We start from the raw sequence: 23876 nt of genomic DNA on the forward strand, positions 1-23876 counted from the left end.
CACCTTTGCTGGTAGCTGAAGAGGCTAATCCTTGTTTCTTCGTACTTTCTTATTCACTAATGTAACATAGTATCAAATGGCATGTGGTTTTACCACAAGTGCCACATATGTTGCTAGCAGGTATTGTGGGTTGTTGTTTCTGGTGTTGGCATCAGTTGTCAAGCTGTTGTAGCCACTGGACATGGTGGTGGACACATCAGTCCACAGGAGGCGTCGCTGTTTTCCTCTTGCCTTCAGCTCCTGACTTGGTGTGATAATCGATATCTAAGGCCTTCATGTCATGCACGCAAGCATCTTTGAAGTGGAGTTTTGGGTGACCTATTGGTTGTCTGTTTCTGGCTGCGCTGCCATTCAGGGAGTCCTTGGTTAGGTGACTGTCTTCCATCCTGCAGACATGAGCCAATGAAGCTGTCTCTGATGAGTGCTAACTGTCATGGAACTCTGCCTTTGAGAGGATTGCTGCTTTTGTGATTTTTGTCCTGCTAGGATATGCCCATAATTTAATGCGCCACAGCCACAGACTGTGAAGTAGGGGAGTGCTTTTCACAGTAACTTCATTGATGTCTACTTGTGACAATAAAGACTATTATTATATTATGTCAATATTATAAAAGTTGAATGTAGTTTTAACAATATTCTTGTAATTTGCATTTTAGTGGATCTCCTCCATCTTTCTTGATGGAATCGGGTTCTAATTTATGTTAATTTAACATTTTCTACAGGTGGAGACACCCATGATGAATATAATTCCAGGTGGAGCAGTTGCCAAGCCTTTCATTACACACCATAATGAGCTGGACATGGATTTGTACATGCGAATTGCTCCAGAGCTTTACCACAAGGTACAAGCACAGTTTCTCTAGTGTGAAAAAAGGATCAAAATTTATGGAGCACCTTTCATATTCTTGGAATGTCCCGAAGCACTTCATACTTCATAATTTATACGGATAACTATTTATTGATCTGTAAAAAGTAAAGTCGCCATAGTCCCAGATGACCACTGGCTGTTTTTTGCCTTTGAGAGGCAGAGCTGACTGATTTAACCTGAAAATCACCACACCTCCGGCGAGGGGCAAGGTTGAGAAGACATGGCTTCCTGAATAATCTCAGCCGGTACGGGAATTGAACCCACACTGTTGGTCTTGGTCTCCATCACAAACCAGCTGTCTAACCAACTAAGCTACTGTATCATGAAATATTTGAAGCGCAGCATTTTGTTTCATTAATTTGAAATCAGTTTGTAATTTAATTGACTGTTAAATTTTTGTTTGTGGACAATGTCAAGGTACTGATTAATGGCTTAGTTGGTCACCTGGGACTATGGCGACTACTTTTTTACAGATCAATAAATAGTTAAGCATATAAATTAAAAATGAAGGGATATATTTAAAAATAAATGTTCACTGAAAGTTTATAAACAGTATTTAAAAGAAAACTCACTAAATCCTATAAACAATATTCTGCTCAGTTTCTCTCTTGTTGGAACACTACTGGATGAGTCAGTTTGCCATAAAGTAAATTGTCTTTGATATAAATGTGAAATCTCTCATTGCAATTTGTGGTTTTGAGTTGTAGCCTGACTTGTGGAAAGAATTGGTAATTTCAATTGGCTGTATAACCCGAGGGGATCTCCTTTAAATAAGATATCTTCTCTTTTCAGATGTTGGTTGTAGGAGGTCTTGATAGAGTGTATGAAATTGGTCGCCAGTTTAGGAATGAAGGTATTGATCTTACTCACAATCCAGAATTTACCACTTGCGAATTTTACATGGCCTATGCTGATTACAATGACCTGATGGAAATCACGGAAAGACTTCTCTCAGGTTCGTAATGTGATTCTTGGTAGCATACTCAAATAAATTATAGGACGATTGCATTACAAACCTTAATGAATGATTGTTATCTTCTGCGTGATGTGATCTTGGTTCCATCGTTCGCTTCTTATCTCAAAGGTGGTGTGTTTTTGCTGGAAAATAATGCACTCATTCTGCAATTGTGTCCAAGTGATCATTATTCATGAATAAATTTCAACAAAGTGTTGGTGAGATTTTAAACTTGTCTGGCCATCTAAATTCAGTCCTATTCTAACCTGATTGGCACGGCTCTGCTTTCTAACAAGAAATGCTGCATAATGATCAGGAGTCGCAATCTGGCTGTCACAATTCTCTTCCTTCTGCCATATTTCAGGGGCACTGAGGGAAATTGCAGTCCCCAAATGCTGTCTCAAAACAAATGCTAACCTGGCACTGAACTGAAGTCAGATATTTTTCAGAACACAAGCATAGATTTTTGTTTTTGTAGGTATGGTCAAGCATGTTACGGGCAGTTACAAAATCACATACCACCCTGAGGGACCTGAGGGTCAGAGTTACGAGATTGACTTTACGCCACCATTCAAACGTGTCAGTTTAGCAACAGATCTGGAGAAAATTGTGGGAGTGAAATTTCCACCTCCTGATCAATACGAAACTGAAGGTAAGACTAACCTCTCTTTTGTGGTATTGTTTTTAACTGGAGAGCTAAGTCGCTTTAAGTGATAGCTGCTCCCTTATCCTGCTCATCGAATCTTGCCATTTTAAGTGTTCTAATGATCAGAGAAATAATCACCAGCCTCCTCCAGCAACTCTCCCCTCTTTCTGTCATTCAGTTCTGCATGAACCAAAATTCCCTTGAAACGTTTTGAGAAGACTAAAGCCTCTGTTAGATACTCCACCCTCTGGCAGATACGACAATTCTCCAGTCTCGCCAAAGTCCACTCACCCTGCCGGGGAACCCCAGAAGATCCCGCTGATGGGAAGTGCCGGAAAATCTCACCCTATGTCTATGGACTTGGTCACAAATTCTGTTCCTAGCCATTGATTCTATTTCCATGTCTGGCTACTATCTGAGCTAGAAACAGACTATTTGCAACCTTGGCATCCTATTTGACCTTGAGCCGAGATTCTGGTTCCCTATCCACTCCGTCACAAAACCGGCTTTTTCCACCTCCATAATATCACCCACCTCCACTCCTATCTCAGCCACCTGCTGCTGACACCCTCATCTATGCTTTTGTCACTATCAGCTCAACAAATCCACTGGGCTCCTGGCTGACTTATTTCCTGCACTGCATAAACTCGAGCTCATCCAAAACTCTGCCTATATCCAAATTTATACCAAGTCTAGTTCATCTATCAAGCCCTGCTCACTGATCTTTGTTGGCTCCCAGGCTTTCAACACTTCTATTCTAAAAGTCTCATCTTCATATTGAAATCCCTTCATGGTCTTGCCCCTCTCTCGCTCTGTAACTTCCACCAGCCCCACATCCCTCCAAGAGCTCTGCTTTCCTCCAACTCCAGCCACTGGTACATCACTGCATTAGTCTCATCGCTCATCTCGGCCCAAACCTCTGGAATTCTCTCCCAAATCTCTTGGCCTTTCTCTCCTTTTTAAGGTGTTCCTTTAATCTCTTTGACCAAAGTTTGAGTCATCTCTGCTAATATGCCCTTTTTTGGCTTACTGATATTTATATCTGAATATACTCCTGTGATACACCTTTGGAATAGTTCCTATATTAAATGAACTGCCTAAATGCAATTTGTTGTGGGATCTTTGAAATTACATAGAATGTATAGAATCAGGACATTCTACCCAAAAGATCTATGCTGGGGGTTTATGCTCTACAAGAAGCTCTTTTCACCCCTCTTCATCTAACTCCTATCAGGGTAACTTGCTATTCATGTATTTATCTAGGTTCTCCTTAAAAGTGTCAGTGCTGTTTGCCTTGACTACTGTTTGTGATTTGTCTGTATTCCTAACTAATCATAGCTTCTTTCAGTTAAATCTCCTACAATATGTTTCTATTCAGTTATTTTAACCACCTTTCAGGCAGGAGAGAATCACATTGTCCACTGTTAAACAATTCCTTTACTGACGTATCTGGGTAAACACGAATGGAAGCACAGTTTCCACATCTCACTGATTGTGAAAACTCATAACTCTACATGAAAAACATGACCGAGAAAAATGTCTACTTGTTTGACAGATTTGAGTTTCCTGATGTCAGTGGGGATAAGGGGAATAATTGGGTGTTATTTTCAAAATTAATACTTTCAATAAAAGTACCAATATTCTGGTATACAGTGCCGAACAGCGGACTGCAGTGGTTCAAGAAAGAGATTCAACACCATTTTCATTACGTATGGATAATAGTTACAATGCAGAAGGAGGTCATTCATCCTATCAATTCTAATCTGGCTCTGTGGGAAAACAATTCACCCGTGCTCCACTCCTTGCCCCATTCTATTTCGTCCTGTAATTCTTTTCAGTTCGAAATGCTTATCCGAAAACCATGGTTGAATCTGCCTCCACTACTTCTTCTTTTCAGTTCTGTTTTCCATATTGTAGCCATTGCTGCATTTAAAAATAGCGTTTCTGCCTGTCTCCTTTGATTATTTTGCCAATCGCTTTAAATCTGTGTCCTCTGGTTGTCAACCCTTCTGCCAATGGGTAATTGATGTCTAGTGTTCTCATGATTTTGAGCACCTCTATCAAATCACTTCTCAACACTTGTCGAAGGAAAACAACCCCCAGCTTCTCCGATCTATCCAGGTAACTGAAGTCTCTCGTCTCTGGATCCATTCTCCTAAATCGTTTCCGCACCGTCCATAAAACCAACACATTTTTTCTTTTTTTTAAATATAAATTTAGAGTACCCAATTATTTTTTTTCCAATTATTAAGGGCCAATTTAGTGTGGCCAATCCACCTAACCTGCACATCTTTGGGTTGTGGGGGTGAAACCCACGCAGACATGGGGAGAATGTGCAAACTCCACACGGACAGTGACCCAGGGCCGGGATTCGAACCCGGGTCCTCAGCGCCGCAGTTCCAGTGCTATCCACTGCGCCAAATGCCGCCCTCAACACATCCTTCCTAAAGTACAGTGCCTACGATTGGACACTACTCTAGTTGAGGCTAAACAGTGTTTTCTAAAGGTTCACCATAAACTTTTCTTTGCTTTTCTACTCCCAAGATCCCATTTGCCTTTTCAACCATTTGCTCAATCTGGCCTGCCACCTTCAATGATTGTGCACACATATGCCACCACCAGTGCCACTTTAGAATTGTCTCCTTTAGTTTTTATTACCTCTCCTCATTCTTCCTCCCGAAATGTTTTGCTTCACACTTCTTCTCTAAATTTAAATTCAATCTCCCATTCTGCCACTCTCCTCACAGTTCAAAATACTTCCAAGCTTTGTGTATCTGAAAATTTTGAAATTGAACCTTGTACACCAATGTCTAAGTTATTAAAGGGGATCAAGAAAACCAGTGGCCCGTACAACTTTCGGATTCACTATGTACCTTTCCCAAGTCGGAGAAACTGCTGCACGATTTATTGGAACCTGCCAACTTTGCATCCATGTTTCGACTATCCCGTTTATTCCACAGGCTTTGGCTTTGCCGATGAACCTGTTATATGGCATTCTCTCAAATGCTTTGGGAAGTCCAAATCACACAAACTGCATTACCCTCATCAACCTTCTCCAATACCTCTTCAAAAAACTCAATTGAAAACAATTTTCTCTTAACAAATCTGTACTGGCTTCCCTTCAATAAGCCACATTTGTTCAAGTCACTGTTAATTATCCCCTGGATTTATTGTTTCAAATAGATTTTCCACCACCTGAGATTAAACTGACTGACCTAGTTACTGGGTCTATTCTTGCACCCTTTTTTGAACAAGGATGTAACATTTGCAATTCTCCAGTCCTGTGGCATCTGTATCTTAGGAGGATTAGATAATCATGGCCTATTCCACCGCAATTTCCACCTTCACTTTCCTTGGCATCTTTGGGTGCTTCCCATTGGCTCTGGTGACACATAGCTAGCTTTTATAGTTTTTAGCCCATCCAGGATCTGAACTACCGCTATGACATTTGTAGCATCATCTTCCTTGGTAAAGAAATGCAGTGTACTCATTTAGTACATCAGCTCTGCACCCACCCGAAGGTCTCCTTTTGAGCCCATTATCAATCCCTAGCACTTCTCTTTTTTGCACATTCCTGTGAATTAATCAAAAATATCAGCAATTAGAAAATCACTTCAGGTGTGACTTTAATTTTTTTGGTTCGTTCACTGTATATTTTACCTGCTGTAAAATTATCATTTTAACATTTTGTGTAAACAGAGACTCGTAAATTCTTTGATGATTTATGCGTTCAGAAAGGTGTTGAATGTCCACCTCCAAGATCTACAGCCAGGCTTTTGGACAAGGTACGAATTTAAATTAAGAAACCCCTTGTTGGATTTTCAATCCCAGGTTTGGACACTGACACCTCAATTGCTTCTGGGTCGCAGCCGCATTATGCTATTTTGATAAACGTAAGCTCCAATTGGACCGATGGAAAGTTTAGTGCTGGGTGCTGCCGGGAGACTGACACTGACTTTGGAGGCTGATTTTCAATAGCAGACAGCATTCTAAAATGCATGATTATTGTACTCCAGACATTTTTAATGCTCAATTTTTCTTCTTCCTTGTATGTCATGCATCTCACTTGCTTTTCAGTGACCATGTTTAGTAAATTCTTTTCAGTGACCATGTTTAGTAAATTCAATGTACACAATGCAAAAAGCAGAAGAATCATTTAGGTAAAATCCCGATTCCCTGAAATAACTATTTGTCCACAAGCTAGCTTGCCACCACCTCAGTGAGCACCTGCTTTACTGACTGAGGTTTGCACTATATTAAATAAAAGCTTTAGTTTTGACTTAACTTAATTAGTGTCCATTTGTTTCAGTTGGTTGGTGAATTCCTGGAGGTTACATGTATTAATCCAATGTTCATCTGCGATCACCCTCAGATCATGAGCCCACTGGCCAAATGGTAAGGTTTGCCACACAATTACACTGATGTAAAACCTTAAGGCTTACTTACTTGATGACAAATTAATTATTGTATTATTTAGTAGCTATGATACTACTATTATAGTAGATGTTTGCATACGAGTAAGAGGTTTCAGAACCACAAATTCCTTTAGCCCAGTCCCAAAAGTTGATCAGTTTTGAACACTGCTGTTTTTTCAAATACACAATTTTTGTTATACAAAGAACAAAGAAATGTACAGCACAGGAACAGGCCCTTCGGCCCTCCAAGCCGTGCTGACCATGCTGCCCGACTAAACTACAAGCTTCTACACTTCCAGGGTCCGTATCCCTCTATTCCCATCCTATTCATGTATTTGTCAAGATGCCCCTTAAATGTCACTATCGTCCCTGCTTCCACCACCTCCTCCGGCAGCGAGTTCCAGGCACACTACCCTCTGCGTAAATAAACTTGCCTCGTACATCTACTCTAAACCTTTTCCCTCGCACCTTAAACCTATGCCCCCTAGTAATTGACCCCTCTACCCTGGGGGAAAAGCCTCTGAATATCCACACAGTCGTTCCAGTGAGAACAAACCGAGTTTATTCAACCGCTCCTCATGGCTAATGCCCTCCATACCAGGCAACATTCTGGTAAATCTCTTCTGCGCCCTCTCTAAAGCCTCCACATTCTTCTGGTAGTGTGGCGACCAGAATTGAACACTATAATGGGCTGGAGATTGGTAGATGAAACAAATGGGTCAACTTGAAATCAAATTTCAGGAATCAAATGTTACACATGTTTATCAAATTGCCTCGTGATCCTACAGTTATAGTTCACAACATTGGTCCAGACTTTTCAATAGTAACGAGGGCAAAACTTGCAGCACTTCTCTGAAAATGGCAGCAACTTCTTGAATCAATACATGTGCAGTTAAACATGGAAATCCAGATGTTACTGTCACTGATTCTACACATCACCATAAATTGTGAAGTCAGCACAAATTGCAATTAGAATCACTGCACTGACGCAAACTTCAATTTTATGCTACAATTCAATTACTTGTTGAACCTCTCTGGCTCTGGGGAAGAAAAGTAATGATATGCCGTGTTTATGGAATGTCCAATTTCTTCACTATGATGACTCAATATTTTTTTAGTTTGTTGGATATTTCAATTTCTATCTGTATGTCTCCATCTTCATTAGGACCATTATTTAGCATGAAACTGGAGGGGAAGGTGAACATCTAATCCAAAGAAAAATAATTCTGATTTTTTAAATGGTTCTGCTACTAGCTTAATAAGATGCTGTTTGAAGGACTGAAATATTTCTTGTGTACATTGTAAATGTACTAATTTGATTTTTGATCTGTTTCAGGCATCGCTCCTTTAAGGGTTTGACAGAGCGCTTTGAACTTTTTGTTATGAAAAAGGAGATTTGCAATGCCTATACAGAATTGAATGATCCTATTAAACAAAGAGAGTTGTTCGAAGATCAGGCCACGGTGATTATTTTTTATTCGATCTGAGTTCAAGACTGCAAGTAGCCGTGCTGATACTGTACCATACATAATGGGTAGAGAATAGAGACTTTGAATCTAATCTCTCAAACCAAAACCATCTCAAGTGCAGCAAACCTTTGCGTAATGTCTTTACACTTTTTTTTTTATCCCATCCTTAAAGCCAATGAGTAGACAGTGCAAACTCTTAATCCATCGCATTGCTTGCTCCAAAAACCAATTCAAATTGAACCCAATTCACGGTCTCCACAAGAGAGACATACACGATCCAAGCTGGCAAGAAAAGGCATTGCATCTCATCTTGGGCTTGATCTTAGCCAAAAGGCCAAGAAGCGATTGTCCTCGCATAATGTCGACTCTCAATGTTATTTTACTTCAACGTTGTTAATAGTGTCAGTAATCCATTTAACATGTTCTCAAGTCAGTTGCCACAAACGTCCTATTCTGTGGTCTGCCTGCGCACCAAAACCTTCACACTGCTTTCGCTCTGACCCTCACACGCACATTTCCCCTCACCCCCAAAAGCTGCCAGCCTTGCCTCCCAGAATTGTTTAGCGGCCTGACTCCACCTCCACACACCCCACTTCCCATTTGGCCAGCCTCTGCCACCATCCCCCTCTCCGCACTTGCCTCCCGCTGCGTCTTACCACGTTTCATTTTCAGCTGCTCCGCTCCTGGCTTCACTGCTGCCCCTGATCTGAAGCTCCTGGGTTCCATCTAGTGGCAGCAGATAGTCACAGGAGTCCAACAACTTGTTGCACCAGTCACAGGAGTCCAACAACTTGTTGCAGCAATCAACGTCTGGCATTAGGTGAAGCCTGGTGAATCTAAGATTACCAAGGTGACTTTTTAAAAAGGTTATTTCATATGTTTTGTATTTCTTTTATGTTCAATTTATTTTATTTTGCAAATTAGTTCATCCAGGAATGTCGAGTACTACACCTGTATGGTACATTATTTCAATATCTGTAGTAATGTTTCTGGGTGACAAATGTCCAAAGGAACCTAACTCTGGCTTGATTCCTGTGGGAACCTGCGATTTATAAATAAAAAATTATTTATTTATTTATTTTGTGTGATGTTTGTTTTGCTGTTAATTGCAGTCATGCTTAACTATTTGAATAATGTGGATTTGTTCTTGATACTGATCCTCTATCGGTGGAGGTCTATGAAACTCTGTCAAACTTACATTATTACCAGCTTTGCAGCAACTTCAGAAGCATCAAATACAAACCAATCATTGCTTGCAGCAGGGTGAGTCATTAGTGGCTGCTGTAGTTTTGGTAAAGTCTGTTTATTGTGAGAATGCAGCTCCAAACAGTGAAGTCCAGCATTTTATTTGAATTCACTAAATACACTTCTGTGTGTCACTCTCTTCTGTGTCACTCTCTTCAGTTATTTGGTTAGATTTACGAATGGAGATGTTGAATATCATGGTTGCACATAACTATACGATTACATTAAGTGTGGGTAAATTGGACTTGTATCCATTAATATAGTTGAGTAGAGGCAGCACGATGGCGCTGTGTGTTAGCCCTGTTGCCTCATGGTGCCAAAGTCCCAGGTTTGATCCCGGCTCTGGGTCACTGGGTGTGGAGTTTGCACATTCTCCCTGTGTTTGTGTGGGTTTCACCCCCACAACCCAAAGATGTGCAGGCTAGGTGGATTGGCCATGCTAAATTGCCCCTTAATTGGAAAAAATGAATTGGGCACTCTAAATTTATATATTTTTTTAAAGCTGAAAATTCCTGTCCGCCCTCAATGGGAAAATAAGTTATGAAAGGGTCAACAATAACATGCAATATCAGTTATTTATATAGGCTGAATGTCAGTGTATTGCTGACTGAGTATTAGTGTAATCTAATGGTTTAGAAAACCAGGCTGACTCACTAAGGTTCAACTTACTGCACCACACCCTTGTCGTGGCCCGCAGCTTTGTTGAAAAAAGCTCAAAAGTAAACTATTGTCCGTTTCCAGTTCTTTCAGGTATGCTACCCTGCTGCCTGATGTTTTTTAAAATAAATTTAGAGTACCCAATTATTTATTTATTTTCCAATTAAGGGGCAATTTTAGCATGGCCAATCCACCTAACCTACACATCTTTGGGTTGTGAGGGAGAAACCCAACCAGACACGGGGAGAATGTCCACATGGACAGTGACCCAGGGCTGGGATTCAAACCTGGGTCCTCAGCGCCGCAGCCCCAGTGCTAACCACTGCGCCACATGCCACCCCTGTCTGACGTTTCTTGCCTCACCATGCCTCATATCACCTGTTCACACTTCCATCTTGCTCCGCTACCTACTGTCCAGTTGTTGGATTCCCCTCACTCACCCCCATTGCTGCTGACCTGAGCAGCTGTCTCTTCGTCCACGGACAGTTTAAAATACCCTCACTGGCTGGTGGTCACGTATGACATCCACCTGCAAGTGTGGGGGTAGGGAAAGGAGTGGGGGAAAATCTGATTGCTGTGTTGTGAATGGGCAGCATATTTTGCCCCAATTCTCACTCCATCGGCTATCTTCAATCATGCAGTTTTGCTTCCCACGTTCCCTGCAGTCAACAATTCTTCCCCCCCCCCCCCCCAAAACAGCATATCCTCTCCCCTCAAACCCTGTCCTATTTTTCCATACTGTCTCTTCTAGAATTTGACTTTCAAATGAAGTTTGAATTATCTGTGCGCACTTTATTCCAATTACCCCGGCCCTCTAACCTCACTTCACCTGAACTCTGCACAATCTTGATCTCTAATCTGTAATGCCACAAGAAATTCCCAAATGTATTTCTGACCCATGCTTAATTTTTTTATGATTCAGATCAACAGAAGTTGCATTCACAAGTTTTCTAACCATGAAATGATAAGGAAGGATGCAGTTTCTTTTTAAGTTGGAAAGTTTGATCCTGTTCACGGTCAAGTGACTATTTCAAAGAAATGTGGGTTTTTTTTTTTCTGACTTCACACTTTCTTATTGAACATCTTTATAAATGTTGCTGCAGGCTAAAGCTGCTGGTGACGATGAAGCCATGTTTATAGATGACAACTTCTGTACTGCTTTGGAGTATGGACTTCCTCCCACGGCTGGCTGGGGCATGGGCATAGACAGACTTGCCATGTTCCTAACTGACTCTAATAATATCAAGGTAAATAGATTTCTTAATTTAAAAAAAAAAAACATACGGACAATGTTTCTGCTTAAATATTTTTAGAAATTCAAATGGCCAGATTCTAGACTGAGAACTGGCTTGGTTCTGCATTTAATTTGCTGCTAGACCATATAAATCAGACAGAATAGGAGTTTGAACTAAATCTTGTTCGGATTATCTCTGATACTGCAGTGAGTTACCCGCAACCCTGGATTATAGGGAAAAGAAGAAAACCGGCAGGTTTCTCTTACAAATGTGTGCTAGTTATGCAAGGACAGGATTGGACTTTGCTATTCTATTTTCTGGCTCTTGAGCGATGGCTACTTGAGACTGGACAACTTCAGAAATGTTTCAAAGCACCAGTTAGCAGGAATCAGAGATAATTAACAATGTGGTAGCTTACTGATAACCTAATTCCAAGTAACAGATTTATTTTAAATAAAATGAGCTCATAACTCCAATAGTTTCTATTCTTTCTTTCTCTTCTCTCGGCAGGTGAGGCAATATTTTAAAATGAAATATTTATTTAAAGGACCCCTTTTAAACAACACTAGCAGAAGTACTGTGACTGGCATGCTCTCTTTCCCCCCCCCCCCATTCCTTAAAAACTATTGTCATCACTCCCTTCTTCAAAACCATATTGACTTATTCATCCTCTCAAATGCTGCTTTGTTTCCATATGGTCCATATGGTCTTTGAATGTGTTGTTGCCTTCCTGCTAGATGACCGTTTCTTCCAGAGCTCTGTTTAATTTCTTAAATTATCAAAATTACCCTAATCATGATTACAAGGGATATTCTGTGTTAATAATTCGTATTCTCTTTCATCTTTCATGATTGACCAAACCAACCTCCACTTTACCTCTCCCTTACTGTCTAATGGGACTGCCCTTGTATTATTCCATTTCTCCATACCAAAACATAACCGATCCATCTGGGTATATATTACTGTCCTTCGTTGTCACTGGCCAGAATTATAGAATTCCATTATGGGGCATCCATACTACCTGTACATGGATTTCAGCATGTGGCAATGCCGGCGTTGGACTGGGTTGAGCACAGTAAGAAGTCTTACAACACCAGGTTAAAGTACAACAAGTTTGTTTCAAATCACTAGCTTTCGGAGCACTGCGCCTTCCTCAGGTGAATGAAGAGGTACGTTCCAGAAACATGTATATAGACATATATTGACTATAGATTCTATTATTTGAAACAAACCTGTTGGACTTTAACCTGGTGTTGTAAAACTTATTACTATGGATTTCAGCAGATTAAGAAGGCAACTGCCCACCACTATGCTCCGGCCAATTCTATGGGCAATACATGCAGGATTGGCCATATCCAAGAACACTTTTTCAAAAAAAAAAAGTGGCTTCTATTCCTCTCCTATATTTCCAGCCAGAATCTGCCAACGATGTATGCTTGACCGTCTATCTGCCTGCTGTCCCTAACCAGCACCTCCAAGAGAAATGCAACACATTCCATATGTGTGATGATGCATACCTCTACCAGTCCCTCACTTGACTGTTTGACTTTCTCATACCAAGAAAGGGGAAAGTCAATGTCAACATCATTTTGCATAATGCAAAGTTTCCTCCAGCTCCAAATAGGAAATGCATCCTCTAAAACCTGTGTCATGTACTCCAGTCTCTTGTAGCTGGCTCTATCTTGCAACAGGCTGAACCAGACCATTTGCACCCCTTTCAGATGCCTTGCTGAGCTTTAAATTCCACATTCAATCTAATAACCAAGACTAATCAACATTGCCCATCTCTGCCTTAATTCCGCACAAATTCTTCCCTCCGGCATATCCTGGTGCATTCTTCCTTCACCCCAACACCTCGCCCTCTTCCCACAGCACCTTCCCATACAATCTCAGAAGGTGTAACACCTGTCCCTGCTTATCATCCAAGGACCTAAACACTCAGATGAAGCAGTGTTTCACATGCACTTCCTTTAATCTGGTCTATTGCATTCACTGCTCCCAGTGTGGTCTACTCTACATTGGAGACTGGGTGAATGTTTTGCAGAACATCTTCAGTCTGTCTGCAAGCAGGACCCAGACCTCCATAGTGGTTGGTTTAGCACAGTGAGCTAAACAGCTGGCTTGTAATGCAGAACAAGGCCAGCAGCGGGGTTCAATTCCCGTACCGGCCTTCCTAAACAGGTGCCGGAATGTGGTGACTAGGGGCTTTTCACAGTAACTTCATTGTAGCCTACTTGTGACAATAAGTTATTATTATTATGTCGCTTGCCATTTCAACTCACCGCCCTGCTCTCATGTCCGTCTGTGCCTGCTGCAGTGTTCCAGTGAAGCCCAGTGCAAACTGGAGGAATAGCACCTCATCTTCCAATTAGGCACATTACAGCCTCCGGACTTAATGAGTTCAACAACTTCTGACTGAACTCTCCTCCACCTTCACCCTATTTTTTTATTTCTATCAATTTATTTTCATTTCTTTCATCGATCTGTTTTCCTCACCATTGTCTCGTCTCTCTTTCCCCCCCCCCCCCCCCCCCCACTTGGGCCATCTGTTCCAAGTTGTCCTTTGACACATTGCGCACCTTTGTTCTGCTATTAACACATTCTAGCACCCTTCTTAGTCATTATCGCCACCATTTACATTCCCTTTGTCTCTCTGTCCATGACATCTTCGTCAATCTCCACCTATCAGTGAATCTCTATCTAGTTGCACTGCTCCACGCCCCTGCCCTCAGTGTAAATCTGATCCTATTTCCAGCTTTGACAAAGTCATCTAGACTCAAAATGTAAGCTCCCTTCTCCACAGATGCTGTCAGACCTGCTGAGATTGTCCAGTATTTTCTATTTTGTTTGTGATCTATAATGAATTATGGCCCTGTCCTCCCCTCTGGAACCTGCCTCAAATCTTCAAAAATATTGCTGTCAATTGAACATGTGTATATTATTCTATAAATACATTGTAATATATTATTATAGTAATATATCTGGGATGTCAATCACTTTACAGATCACTTTGAATTGATTGTACAGCTCCATTTCTGAGAAGTCTATTTTGACCAACCTGTGGTTGCAAGAAATTAAAACAGCTCTAGTTAACTAATACTTTGACAGCTGTACAAAATGGCAAAACATTGTTTAATTTAAGATCTAAGCATGCTTAACTATTGACCACCCCCACCACCTCCAAAGAAATGAACCACACTTCCATATTTACACCCTTTGACAACCTGGCCATGAGGTATATTTTGTCAACTGGCTGTAGCAACCAGTTTTAACCTTGTGACTAATGAGGAATCCAATAAAGATTATCTATCGCCGACTTCCGGTGACGACGTGCGGGAGGCGGCCGCACAATGGAGGGCTCCCGTTCGGGAACGCCTGGTCCCAGGATTCACTGAGGTGGCAAAAGCAGGGAGAAGGCACAGTGAAGAAAAATGTCGAGGGTGAGCAAAAAAACGTCTGTCAAGAAAACAGCTGAAGGTCCGTCGGGGAGTGGAAAGGTCACCGCGGGGTCACCAAGGAAAATGGAGGCTGGAGCACCAGGGGAGGCCGCATTGCTTACGGTTGAAGAAATAACTACGGTGATGGCTGCGGAATTCTAAAGCCAGTTTACAAAAATGAGGAAGGAGATGAGAGGTTGAGTGTGCTGGTGGAGGAGACTATTTCCCGGGTGACGACGGCGGTGGTGAGCGCAGTGGCGGAGGTGTGAGAGCAAGGGGAGGGGCTGAAGGAAGTGGAGGAAACATTATTGCAGCACAGTGATCAACTTGCCTCGATGGGGAAGGAGATGCACATTAACAAGGATCTGCGAGGAAAAATGGAAGACCTGGAAAACCGATCCAGGCGACAGAATTTGAGGATTGTGGGGCTGCCCGAAGGAGTTGAAGGACCGAGGTCGACTGAGTATTTTGCCGCGATGCTGGCGAAACTATTGGGGGAGGGGGGAGGATCCCTCCCGATATGAATTGGATCGGACTCCTCGGTCGTGGAGGTCTGTACCAAAGGAAAGTGAGCCGCCAAGGGTAGTGACTCTGCTTCCGTAGGTACAGTGTGAAGGAGAAGGTCCTGAGCTGGGCCAAGCAGAAGCAGGTGGCGCAGTGGGCTGGAGCTGGTATAAGTGTATACCAGGACTTTACGGTGGAGGTGGGGGCTTCCTTCAACCGGGTGACGAGGGCACTGTACATTAGCACGGTGCAGTGCGGCATTGTATACCCAGCGAAGCTGAGGGTGACTTACAAGCTCAGGGACTTTTATTTTGGAACGGCGGAAGCAGCGGGGGAGTTTGTGAAGGCAGAAGGACTGTGGCAGAACTGAGAAATGGCCATGTGCCGATGTAACCTCATGACTGTATTTTCTTCTTTTTTGTTTCACTGCGTGCGGGTGTGTGGGCTAAAGGAGCCAATGTTGTGTATATTTGGACAAGGGAAGTGATCGGACTTTCACTCGAAATGAGGGCTCTTTTGGGGTGTAGGTGGATATGCGGAGTTTGTGTGCTAAAAGGGGCTTTCTGGGCTTTCCTAGGCCGGGCAAGGGGGAAAGGGACCCGGGCGGGGGCCTCCACGCTGGCCGGTTTAAGCCGGCCAGTGATCGGGAGTGAGGTGGGGGGAGGGGCTACGGCCATCGGAGCTTGGCAGAACCGGATCCGAGTGGTCTAGCCGGTGTGGAAAGTTGGGGGGAATGAACTGAGGTTTGGGGGAGGAGTTTTACAAGAGACAGTAGACCGGAGGAGTTGGGGACTGGGGGGGGGGGGGTCTTGGGTATCATGTACGGTACTCTTTCAAAGGTTGGATGGTGTTGAGTGTGGGGGGGGAGGGGGAGTGGACTCTATAGGTCAATGGTGACCATGGGCGGTCCCGGACTCCTTTTTCTTTTTCTCCTTTGTTTTTTGTTTCCACCGTGGGAGGGTTTGTTTTATTGGATGCATATATTGACAGGTGGGCCGTTGGGAGGATGGGATCGTTGGTATTGTTAAGTGGATTGATTTTGTATTTGTTACCGTTTACTGTTTGTGGGTGGGGTGTACATTTTGAAGGAAAATGTGAAAATGGAGAATAAAAACATTTATATTTTAAAAAAAAAAGATTATCGCCAATATGATTCTAGAAACAACGGTTTTAAGATGTGAGCAATGCTGGTAAATTACCCAAAGATCATTAAGAGGCAATTGCTTTGTGGGATGGTCAAGTTCTGGTTAGAATGGCATGTTTTATTTCTTGAACAACATTAGTGAGCCAAATTTTTGTTTTATCTTGTTTCAAGATCGTTTTCTGGTACCTGGCTACAAATCACTAAATTTTAATAGATTGAATTCTATAACTTGCCACATAGGGATTTGAAATCGCTGGGGCTTCTAATTCAGTTCCGTAACCATTATTCCCTAAAATGGTTACCAAAGAAATAGAACCAACTTTGTTTAAAATAATAACCCTAAACATCATTGTTTACATGGCTAATTTCAGGTCATAGTACAGAGAGTATTGTTTTCTAACCTCTACAGTGACCAAAATTCGAACGTTTGTTTGGTTAGTCTGAAAACTGAGCTATAGCCGAGCGACTATATCTTTATTTATTTTCTAAACAGCTGTAATGCAAGTGTCAGCCATAGTACTCTCACCACTGAATCGCAACATACCAGGAAGTCCCATTCCAGAGCTTCAGCACAAAACTCTAGGCTGACACCCCAGTTCATTACTCAGGGAGCACCGCGTGGGCACCGCGTGCTATGTTTTCTTTGGATGAGGCATTAAACTGGGGTCCCACCTGCCTTCTCGGGTGGATGTGTAAAACGATCCCCTGGCACCATCTCTTAAGAAGAGCAGGGGAATTATCCCCGGTGTCCTGGTCAATCCCTTAATCAACATCACAAAAGAACAGATGACCTGGTCACTGTTAACCACGTCCATAAATGTTGCCAGAATATGGATGTTAGTCTGTGATGCTGAAACAACCAGAGTAGAAGTTAATTTCACGTTGTGTTTTTGCTACTTTAGGAAGTCTTGTTCTTCCCAGCAATGAAACCAGAGGAGAACAAAAAAGATCCGGCAGATTCAACTGAAAATGACCATTTTGCAAAATAGAAGCATTGCTGTTCAGCTTGGAATACAGAATGATGATTGTATCGCAATTTTTCTCCTATTTCAGTAAAAATGTTACTACTTATAGCTGCAAAGATATGAAGATGAGAACTTTTGTTTCCTCTCCCCTTGCCTGATTTTTATTAAAATATATACTGACATGTTCTTATTTACATTGTGCACTGGAGATTCTGTATATTTACACTGTGAACAAATGTATTTTCAGCTATGCCAACATTGACAAATTGTGACAAACGTCCATCTCTTTAAGTCACTTCAGAACAAGATTTTTAATTGTACTGTTCAATACATTTTTTAATACTAATTCTGCAATATATATGGCACGGTGGCAGTGGTTAACACTGCTGCCTCACAGCACCAGGGGCCTGGGTTCGATTTCGACCTTGGGTAACTGGAGTTTGCACATTCTCCCTGTGTCTGCGTGGGTTTCCTTCGGGTGCTCCAGTTTCCTCCCACTGTGCAACAATGCGCAGGTTAGATGGATTGGCCATGCTAAATTTCCCCTGGTGTCCAAAGGTTAAGGCAGGGTAGTGGGCCTAGATTGGGGTGCACTTGGAGGGTTGGTGCAGACGCGATGGGCCAAATGGCCTCCTTCTGCACTGTCGGGATTCTATGATAACCAGCTGTTTCTTGTATGCTTCTGCACTATGGTATTAAAATGAATGCATCTATAATTGATGAGTTACTGAATAGGACAATGACAACATAATGGAACATTGTGTGATAATGTACTCTTAAGTGGGCTGCAGCATACACCCGGAATCCTTTTAAATGGACCATGACTTGTGGGGCTGCATTTGATGGCGGAGGGGCAGACAGCTTACCGCACACACACACCACCCCCTCCCGGATGGAAAATCAGCTAGAATCTGTAGTCCGTACAAGCCCACCTCACACCCATAATCCACCTGCGGGCAATTGTGGGCTTTCCCATTGGGTGGTTTGGCCAGCTTCAGGAGGGGTGTGGGTGGAGGTGGGTAGGAAGGAAGGAAATGTGAGGGACTATGACCTGACTCTATTTTTGTATAAAATATGCACTTATAGATACCGCATAGCTGCTTCCAAAATTTTAAAATCTGCACAAAGATCCTTAAATCTGAATCTATGTCTGTCTATGACCCCCAAACAAAAAGTGCTGCCTGTCAGTATCGGTGGAAACTCGCATATTGTTATCGCAGGGGAGCCACTAACAACCCTCTGTGGGCTGCACAGGCAAAATTCAAAGAGAATTTCTTAAGGCTACCTGCATTTTATAATCCAGGCTGGCCAACAGGAGTCTGCTAAGACAAAGGACCTTGTAACCTTTAAATTCTTAATGGTTGTGACATTTAACAATTTTGGAGACCCAAATGAGCGATATATGTCCTCTGTCAAAGACTGAGCGGGATTCGCTGGCCGCGATCATCTGGTGACCAGAGAATCCCGCCCGAAGTCAATGGAGTTCTCTTGTCGGTGGCTCGCCTGTGACGTTCTTGGGGTGGGAAAATCCAGCCCTGTGGGGAGAGGTGGGAGTCACATGACATGCGGTTTTTGGGAACTGCAAAGCTGATTACACTTAACTGGCAGCTTCACAGAAAAGGTGCTCTGGAGTTTACTGCAGGTCACTGGTTTTTCTTTCCAAGAATTAACACGTGTTTCCTATTTCCTGTATTGAAAAAGTAAATTTTTTCACTGCTTCTGGACTGCTCGCTAGCTTCCTGACAGGTTTCTCTTTTCTGTGAGTCTCCTTATTTAAGGGATCTTGGGGGTGGACGTCAGGTAATTCCCATACTTGGGGGAGGGGGGGAGCCTGGAAAATCCAGGGGTGGGGACTGAATTGTGATGCATGGGGGGTGGTCAGCTGTGGGACCACACTATTGGGCCGCCCACTCAAAATGGCAGCCTGATAGCAGGATTCCCTTGGGAATCCCTTGCAATCCTTGCCAAGTAATAATTTGCATAGCGAAGGATAGCGAATTGTTTCCTAATCTGTGCTCCAGCAGGCGCCCTTTAGCACACCTATTTTAAAAAGTGAAGCTGGCGCAATGGCTGCTGAAGGAATTGGAGGAAGCGAGTAGCCATCTTGGAATGTGGGCAATCAGCCCAGGGGCTCTGGAACTGCTGCCTAAATTCTCGGGGCTGGGAGATGGGCTGGTCAGGGTTGGGGTCACCCCTGGGGTGGAGGGGCTAGTGGCTCAGCACCTGTGGGTCCAACAGGCTGCCCCCTGGAAGTGCATACCCATACCTGCCGGCCCCCCAGGACAGAGCCCTGTCTGTGATAATATGGTGAAGGTCACTTTATCTACCTTGACCATAGCAACCTCTGGCTGCACAGCTGAAGCCATCACAAATTGTTAGTTACATGAACACTTCACAGCCCTCAAGTGGATTTTCGTGAGTCAACGTGCCATGTCGCAGGTGAGTGTTATTGCCTAGCATCCCAATCAGACTGTAAGACCATACACTTTGCCTGATCACTGGAGGTGACACCAACACAGTGGCAGTAGCCAACAATCAAACCCCTAGAGTTGGGCTTAGCACTGAGGATCCCCCCTTGACCAGAGGTTGAGTGCATGGAATGGTAGGGAAGGGGCAACTGAGGGCCCTGCCTCCCATCAGGCCGGGGAGGGACCCAAGGGAGAGGTCAGCAATGCTCAAAAGTATACAGGCATCGCTGGTCATTTGAGGAGATGACGGATAGCATATGCTGCAGGAGGCTCTGCCTCAACAAGAGGCTGGTGCGGCACCTGTGCCATGTCATTGTGGACTTCGCACCATGTGGAGAAGGACGTTACCCGCTTCCGGTGCCCGTCATTGTCACTGTGGCCCTGAACCTCTATGCTTCGGGTTCATTCCAGGGCTCAAGTGGAGACGTGTACAACATAGCCCAACCTTCATCCCACATGTGCATCCGTGAAGGCATGGATGCCCTGTTTGCCCGGGCAGCTTACTATATAAACTTTGACCTGGACCAAATCCAACAAATTTGGGCAGCAGGATTCTCTGCCATTGCCGGGATGGTCCAGGTCCAGAGGATAATAGGTGGCTCACATGTCGCCCTGCGTACACCAGGTCATTAACAGGAAGGTGTTCCACTCCCAGAATGTTCAGTTTGTGTGTGACCGCCACCTCCGGATCATGCACATGTGTGCACACTTCCCTGGGAGTGTGCATGACCGCTACATCCTGGGACAGTCGGAGATCCCTGGCTTATTCGAAGAACACCCCAGGATTGGCTCTTGGGATATAAGGGGCACCCGCTAAGTTCCTGGCTAATGACGCCAGTAGAGGCCGGAGACCGATGCGGAGATCAGTATAATGAGGTCCATGTGGCCACCCGGGCGGTCATTGAGTGGTGCATTGCACTGCTCAAAATGTAGTTCCGATGCCTCGACCATACACAGCCAGAGGGCCGCCCGCTTTGTAGTGTTCTGCTGTGCCCTTCACAACCAGGCACAGCAGTAAGACGAAGTGCTGGAGGTGGAGGAGGAAGGATATGCGGGCCTTGCGTGAGGTCGAGGAGGGGCCGGACCAGGAGTGGCTGGAGAATGAGCCGGGAGAGCCCGAGGGACTAGCTGGTGGATGGAGGACAGGCAGTGGTGATGAGGGTCTGGCTTGCCTGGAAGCCCTCATCCTAGCCCATTTCTCAGAGGATATCTTCATCTCACCTCCTCTCCTCTTCCCACCCATTCCCCCTCTATTCGGCCCCCCCCGCCCTATCACCCGAATACCCGTTCCCCCCTCAGCCCCAATTTCCACCTCCCTGCCCCCCCCCGACCACCCTGTTTCACCCTTCCAGGTTTTGTGTAACATCAGTCCAGGGTGTTGGGCCTGTGTCAGCGTGTCAATATACAAGGCAGGAGGATGATGATAACCCGCTGCGAGATAGACTCTGGTGCTCCTCAATTTATGCCATAGTCTGACTTCAGTCTTTCTGCTGAAAGCGCGCTCACACCCATAACCTGTAAGTGGCATGCCTTTGGGGCCCCAGATCTAGGACAACTGTGTCCAGGAGGCTGGGGCTGAGGGAGAGTGGAAGGCAAAGGGGGAGTGAGGTGCAAGCTAACATGACAGAAGCTTTAGGTGGCTCGGGTGTAACATGTTATAGTGGTGTACAATTGAAACCCTAACTGTTCCTAGATACCGATGGTGTCGCCCGCACCCCCAGTGTCCTCTCAGTGATTCTCTATCGTCTTAGCAGCCCATGGCTCTGCCGCTACATCTAGGTGAGTCCCCAGGATGCGCATCAGAGAGCCTGATGCTTTCCGCACCCTGTCTCCTTCGATGCCCCAGCATGCGTCCTCTGGAGGCCCTGGGGCTGGAGGGTCGAGGCCAACGTGCCGGTAGAACACACCTTGCCATAACACCCTATTATGCCCGGTGAACTCAAGACATGCTGTTGTCAGGAAGGGGGACTAGGGAGAGCTGAAGACCTCCATTGTCTCCCTGTTGGCTGGCTCCGAGTCGAGCTCCGTTGCTTCCTCCCCCCCGGATGGTACCCAAAGGGCCTGGGGGCCACATTGGGACGTAGAGACAGCTAGAATAGCTTTTCCCCTCCGAGCGAGTGTGTGAGGAAACAGCAAGAGCCGAGCCCGCCTGCCTAGCCGCACAAAATGCGTTACGTCGCAGCTTACCTCCTCGCCGTGTTGGGCGGCAATGAAGCCCCATCGTCAAAGGACATCAAGAAGATTCTTGACAGTGTTGGTATTGAAGCTGATGATGAGCGATTGAATAAGGTCATCAGTGAGCTGAAAGGCAAGAACGTGGATGATGTTATCACAGCTGGCAATGCCAAGCTTGCCAGTGTCCCTGCTGGAGGTGTTGTATCTGCTGGTGCTACAGGTGGTGCTGCTCCAGCTGCAGCTGCTGCTGTTGAAGAAAAGAAAGAAGAGAAGAAAGAAGAGTCTGAAGAATCAGATGATGACATGGGCTTTGGTCTTTTTGATTAAATACAAAACTGTCTTTAAAATAAACTGTTCTGTGTCCTAAAAAAAAAAAAAGAGACAGCTAGAATAAGCTCCTGTGTCATGTGGCTCTGCCAGTCCTGGCGTCTCTCCATTGCCTGCACCATGGTGGCGACAGCTTAGCAATGCTCCTTTGTGATTAGGTCATGCTCTGAAGTGCCTTGGCAAGGTTTGCCTGCATTTGCGACACGTCCCCCAGCGACTAGGACATGATGTCAAGGCGCTCAGCAACGCCTTGGACATCACCATCCATGGTGCTGATGTGTTGCAAGCCCTCCACTACGGTCATCACATTAGCAGTGTTGGCTCGATGTTGTGCATTGCCGGAGCCTTTGGAAGTCCTCCAATCTTCTATGGATCCGCTGGAGTGTTGCTGACATCTCCCCCTGAATCCCACGGCCGCACCCTAATGTCTGCATCAGCTCCAGGATACACATGTCCAGAATCTCGGAATCTGTCTGGGGCCCAGCTGGATCCTGTGATCCAGCAGCCTTCTAACTGCTGCCTCCCCTGGACATTACTGCCTCCACCTGATGTGCATTGGCAATGTGGTGCTCAACAGATCATGCCCCAGAAGCCTATCCACTAATTTCGCCAACTGAAGTTTGTGTCTCTGCGTTGCTGGAAGGTGGGGGTGGCAACTGTGACAAGTCAATGGTGGCTTTCCCCCGAGGTGTCCTCTTGGAAGGCAGGGCTGGCACCATCAGATGGGGATACTGTGGGAGAATGGACATGTGGTTAGTGAGAGGACAGGTTTTTGGTGATGTGTGTAGGAGCGGTTTCAGCGCTGTGTATTGAGTCAGCTTCCACATGGGGTTATTCCCTGTGGCTCAGCTCAGAGAAACAAAAACACCACAACCTGGACAAGATGGCTGTTTAATCAAGCTTGTTACATGTACACGGAGAACAGACTGGATATCAGCCAAGACCTGTTCTACCGAACAAAGAGCCGAGCACAATAATTATACAACGTTCAAAAATCAATAGCCCACCCCAGTTGAACGCGATCCAATCCCTGAAGCTGCTTCTTTTAAAATTATCCAATAGAATTGCAAGTGGTGTCTAAACTTCACCCAATAGAGTAGCAAGCAGCGCATGATTGATCATCATCCTGACAGCTGCTTACAATCCCAGCAGCTTGCTGACTGTGAGAAACAGAACAACAGGGGCAAAATTCTCCGTTATTGGCGCAATGTCCGCCGACCGGCGCCAAAAACGGCGCAAATCCCACCTGCATCTCCGGCCCGGAATGGGCTAAGCAGCGACGTGACGCTATCCGCGCTGGCTCACGTGGTTCACGCCGTGCAGCATCATGCACACAGCACGGCGTGATGGCTCATAAGACGCGCTG

The 23876-nt window shown here is 44.6% G+C and overlaps 2 protein-coding genes across 4 annotated transcripts in view; both read left to right on the forward strand.

The window, feature by feature from the left end:
* The window catches only part of kars1 (lysyl-tRNA synthetase 1), a 30976-nt gene extending 13246 nt beyond the window's left edge, over nucleotides 1-17730 (forward strand). For all 3 annotated transcript variants that reach the window (XM_072517962.1, XM_072517961.1, XM_072517963.1), the window contains 8 exons: nucleotides 723-842; nucleotides 1661-1823; nucleotides 2302-2475; nucleotides 6169-6254; nucleotides 6779-6864; nucleotides 8221-8347; nucleotides 11359-11502; nucleotides 17478-17730. In XM_072517962.1, the coding sequence (XP_072374063.1) occupies nucleotides 723-842; nucleotides 1661-1823; nucleotides 2302-2475; nucleotides 6169-6254; nucleotides 6779-6864; nucleotides 8221-8347; nucleotides 11359-11502; nucleotides 17478-17564 (987 nt within the window). In that variant the 3' untranslated portion in view covers nucleotides 17565-17730. The remainder of the gene's footprint in view (nucleotides 1-722; nucleotides 843-1660; nucleotides 1824-2301; nucleotides 2476-6168; nucleotides 6255-6778; nucleotides 6865-8220; nucleotides 8348-11358; nucleotides 11503-17477) is intronic.
* A 4360-nt stretch (nucleotides 17731-22090) lies between these two features.
* On the forward strand, nucleotides 22091-22561 carry LOC140430474 (large ribosomal subunit protein P2-like). Its single transcript, XM_072517960.1, has one exon. It carries the CDS (start codon nucleotides 22175-22177, stop codon nucleotides 22508-22510), a length of 336 nt encoding a protein of 111 aa, XP_072374061.1. The 5' UTR covers nucleotides 22091-22174; the 3' UTR covers nucleotides 22511-22561.
* Nucleotides 22562-23876: the final 1315 nt, after the last annotated feature.

Source organism: Scyliorhinus torazame, chromosome 10 (assembly GCF_047496885.1).
Source record: "Scyliorhinus torazame isolate Kashiwa2021f chromosome 10, sScyTor2.1, whole genome shotgun sequence".
In the NCBI taxonomy this organism is placed as follows: domain Eukaryota; kingdom Metazoa; phylum Chordata; class Chondrichthyes; order Carcharhiniformes; family Scyliorhinidae; genus Scyliorhinus; species Scyliorhinus torazame.

Bases quoted from the DNA above. Each gene is read 5' to 3' on its own strand.
- LOC140430474 (XM_072517960.1), top strand. From the start codon at position 22,175: ATGCGTTACGTCGCAGCTTACCTCCTCGCCGTGTTGGGCGGCAATGAA.